This window comes from Etheostoma spectabile, chromosome 21 (genome assembly GCF_008692095.1).
Source record: "Etheostoma spectabile isolate EspeVRDwgs_2016 chromosome 21, UIUC_Espe_1.0, whole genome shotgun sequence".
In the NCBI taxonomy this organism is placed as follows: Eukaryota; Metazoa; Chordata; class Actinopteri; order Perciformes; family Percidae; genus Etheostoma; species Etheostoma spectabile.
Window position 1 is genome coordinate 12,586,476 of NC_045753.1, and position 3,627 is coordinate 12,590,102.

General features: G+C 43.4%; 1 protein-coding gene across 13 annotated transcripts in view; it reads left to right on the plus strand.

Annotated features, from left to right (window-relative positions):
- The window catches only part of tanc2b (tetratricopeptide repeat, ankyrin repeat and coiled-coil containing 2b), a 147,329-nt gene that overhangs the window by 86,023 nt on the left and 57,679 nt on the right, over positions 1-3,627 (plus strand). For 2 of the 13 annotated variants that reach the window (XM_032502281.1, XM_032502282.1), the window contains exon 1: positions 1-654. The exons of 9 other annotated variants lie outside the window; for them this stretch is intronic. In XM_032502281.1, coding sequence (XP_032358172.1) covers positions 543-654 — 112 coding nt within the window. In that variant the 5' untranslated portion in view covers positions 1-542. Of the gene's footprint in view, positions 655-685; positions 940-3,627 lie in introns of those variants that run through there. 2 more of the 13 variants (XM_032502288.1, XM_032502285.1) reach the window with 2 other exon arrangements.

Genomic DNA, 3,627 nt, shown 5'->3' on the forward strand with positions numbered 1-3,627 from the left:
TGGGCTCCTGTTCCTATAGTGAGAGTGCGCCTCTCACATCTATACATAACACGCTAAGCGCTTATGCAGTCACGGAGGCGAAGGAGAGGATCGTTCCTATCTGTGCTTCCAGGGCTCCTAGCGGGAAAAGCTCCCTATTCTGTTTTTTATTATTTGTTACTGTCATTCGTAGTGGCGAAGGTTTTAGTCACATGTCAGCCCTCGGTACTACTGCCATCATAAAGGTGTCACCTCTGTGTCCCCCAGTGACACAGTGACTGTTGCGTTCTCTTCCTTCCTCCGTTGCTTATTCTCCCTCCCCTTCCTCTTTCCTCTTCCTCCTCTCACTCCTCCCGTCACTGCCATATCTTGCCTGGCTCTGTATCATTTACTGCGACTGTACTGAGCGGGCAGCATCAGCACTGAAACCTGTGGAGACTTCCTCAGAAAGGAAACAAGACGGAAGAAAGAGAGTGAGAGCTTCTGTTTTGCCGCACTGCTTGGTTGCAAGTGTTTTTCTGTTTCCTGTTTTGTTTTTTTCTTTCCGTTATTGCAATTTTTTGATGAACTGGTCATTGCTCCGGGAGGAAGGACTGCTTGTGTCGCTGGAGGGGCAAGGAGGGGACCTGGTGCCGTACTCCAACCTTCAGGAATGCAAGATCTGGTTTGAGAATGGTGAGCCCCGCCACACCCTCTTTTGCTTGATTCCTCCATCTGTGCCTGCAAACCTTGTCTCCTCCTCTTTCACCTGCTGCTACACCTTTTACTCGGTCTAATCTCACAGCTGGAGCTGGCTGCGTTGCCCACTGGTTCGAATGACGTTTGTACAGACATGAGGCTAATGAGAGGAGGAGCACAGGAAAAGTAATTTCTGTCCATGAAATGATCCATTTGTCAAAGGGCTGCACTCTAATGACAATGTAGGCTCGAGGACCGGTGAATCAACCAGAGTGCGATAATGTAAGTGCTTTTTCGTGGCGAGCTGCTCTGTTTCATGCGTCAGCGTGGGTGAGCATTCAATTGTCCTTGTGTGTGTGTGTGTGTGTGTGTGTGTGTGTGTTGGCCTGCGCGTGTCTAAGCACAAGCTGTAGGCGGCTAATGGTGCTTGTGCTTGTTGTTGTGTGTCTCACTTTTCCTTCCAGAGCACACCGTCATATGTAGCATATGGTTGCGTAAACGGGTTGAAGTTGGTGGGGCATAGTTTTTTCCCCACACCGTACAGTCGGCAGCAACAGTATCAGCAGCTTGTTGTTGTGTACCTGAATCACCCTGTCATGTGCTGGGATGTGGTTCTTCCTTCCAGTTCCAGTGCTGCAGGCTGCCTCTCTCCTTGCCTTATCCCAGGGGACTGCTAGCTGGTGTGTGAGCAGAACAAAATGTCTCAATAACAATGTCTGCCAGCAAAACACAAGCACCTCATCAGCAGCTGCTATTGCTGGTCTCAGGTGAATGGCTTTTGATGAGGCGCCCACAGCTAGTTTTCACACCACTTAGTATCACCACCTGGAGAGTGCTTTGATGAGCTTACTTTGTCAGCTGTCATTCAGGAGAGACAATTTCAGGGTGGATAAATAACCATGCTGATTGTGTCCAAGGTGGAATAACATTTCCTGGGTTTTAGGATCCCTCGTGAATCAGATGGAGCAGAATGGATAAAGTCCCATCCACGCTGATATGCCTTCATGGTTATGACACTAGGATCTTTCTGTTATTTTGCTCCCGCTTTAGACGTTTTAGCTGAGGGATTATTATCTGACAATAAATTATCATTCAAAGAAACTGTATGAAGAGAGCAGTTCAAATGCTCAGACAAATATATGTACTTTAAGTCTTGTTTGAGACGGTTATATTTTGTAATAGACAATGTAGGCTGCCCTATCTGAGAATACCCTGTGAAAATGTGTGACACAACATAGGTCTGGATGTGGCTGTTCCAAGTTGGTCTCCTCTCCGCTTCCTTCTAAGTTCTTCAAGTGTTTTGTAGGTGTGTGTCAGTGCCTATGATCTCATTTGTATTCACAAGACAAGTCAGATAAACCTGGCTTTTGAGTGGCGGGCTCAGGCAAAGGGCACAGGTTATGAAATAAATTTTACAGAACGTCTTGAATCCAACCTACTTTGATCGATTTTTAGGCAGCTGTTAACCTGACACATGCAAAGTATACACATTAGGTATAGCAGTATTTTAAAAAATGTATATAATGTTAATTTGCTAACCGGTGGATTATAGGCTATATTCACCATTTAGTGACATTATCGCGCCTGGATTTCTGATAGCTGCAGGCCTGTTTCACCACTCCGTCCTGATTACAAAAGCAGCCTGCTGAGTGACTCTATTGGCGGATGGGCACAGTCTGTACTATGCTTGACACCCTGGCAAGAAATCAAACATAGGTGACACAACTGTCCTAAAATCCTCCAATTTGTTTCTCAGTGCGAAGGGTTAGAAGAGGAATCGAATTATGGTGTGTCATGGTTTCCCATTGTCTCCGGTCAATCCAGTGACTCTGCAACTCTCGCCCTAAGTTTTTTTTTTTTTTTTGTAATACAAATGTCTTCTAGGTCAATTTCCTCTGCAGTCAAACATCACTTCTCAAATGTACACAATTTGAATTAGTCAAGAGAGCCAGTATTGCTAAATACTTCCTGGGATCTAGAATTACAATTTTTTATTATGCTGAGACAAGACGAAGTTAGAGCCGCCATTAGCAAGATGAGGCTTGATCCCCCTCCGACCATGCTTCTTAAAGTCAGCTTCAAGTGCTTGTGCCAGGTAACAACCTGCAATTAGAAATCTTCCCACAAAGCTTTCATAACAGCTATCGTACACCTTCTGCTAAAGAAACGCAATTACAGGCCAATCTGTAATCTCAGAAGATAATCTTTTAAAAACAGATGCTTTTTAACCATGCATCTAATCATCTAAATGAATATTACAAAAGTTACAGACTGGTTATCAAGCCAACTGCAGCACTGAAACAGCCCTGCAAAAAGTAACAAAGGAACTGAGAATCATTGTTGGTGCTAACAAAGTGTCTGTCCTTACCAAAGTGTTTGGCACACTAAATCATGACAATTTGAATGACAGTCTTGTGAAATAGGTGGGTGTCTTGGGTAGTGTACTTGTCTGGTTTCCTTCATTTTTTGTTTTGATACTAACTATGGCGTTCCTCAAGGAATCATTCTTGGTCCTTTTCTTTTGTCTTTTACACATGATCCCATTTGGTAACATCATCACAATGTCAGATTATCCCAGTGCTCTGAATACATCAATGCATGGATGTGATTCAAACTAAATGAGGACCCAGAGAGACATGAGTTTTAATCCAACTTTAACTGTCTGTCAAAACAGATTAAAATGTGTACAGAATTCAAAGCTAAAGATCATTTACTGTGGCTAGAATTTTAACATATGCTAAAAGACATTGCTGTCACGCGACTGTTTATGGCACTCCACAAGCTGAACACCTTTTAAAGTTATTTCACTTGTTTTGCAAAGCTATAAATTTCCTACCAACTCCTTTATATCAAAGATTAACAGACCGCTAAAATCATTCCCTGTCTCTTTCTAAGGCATTCACATTTTTTACAAACAATTGACAAGGCTGTCTTTCGTGCAGTATCCTGCAACATGATCTTGGGATTGCT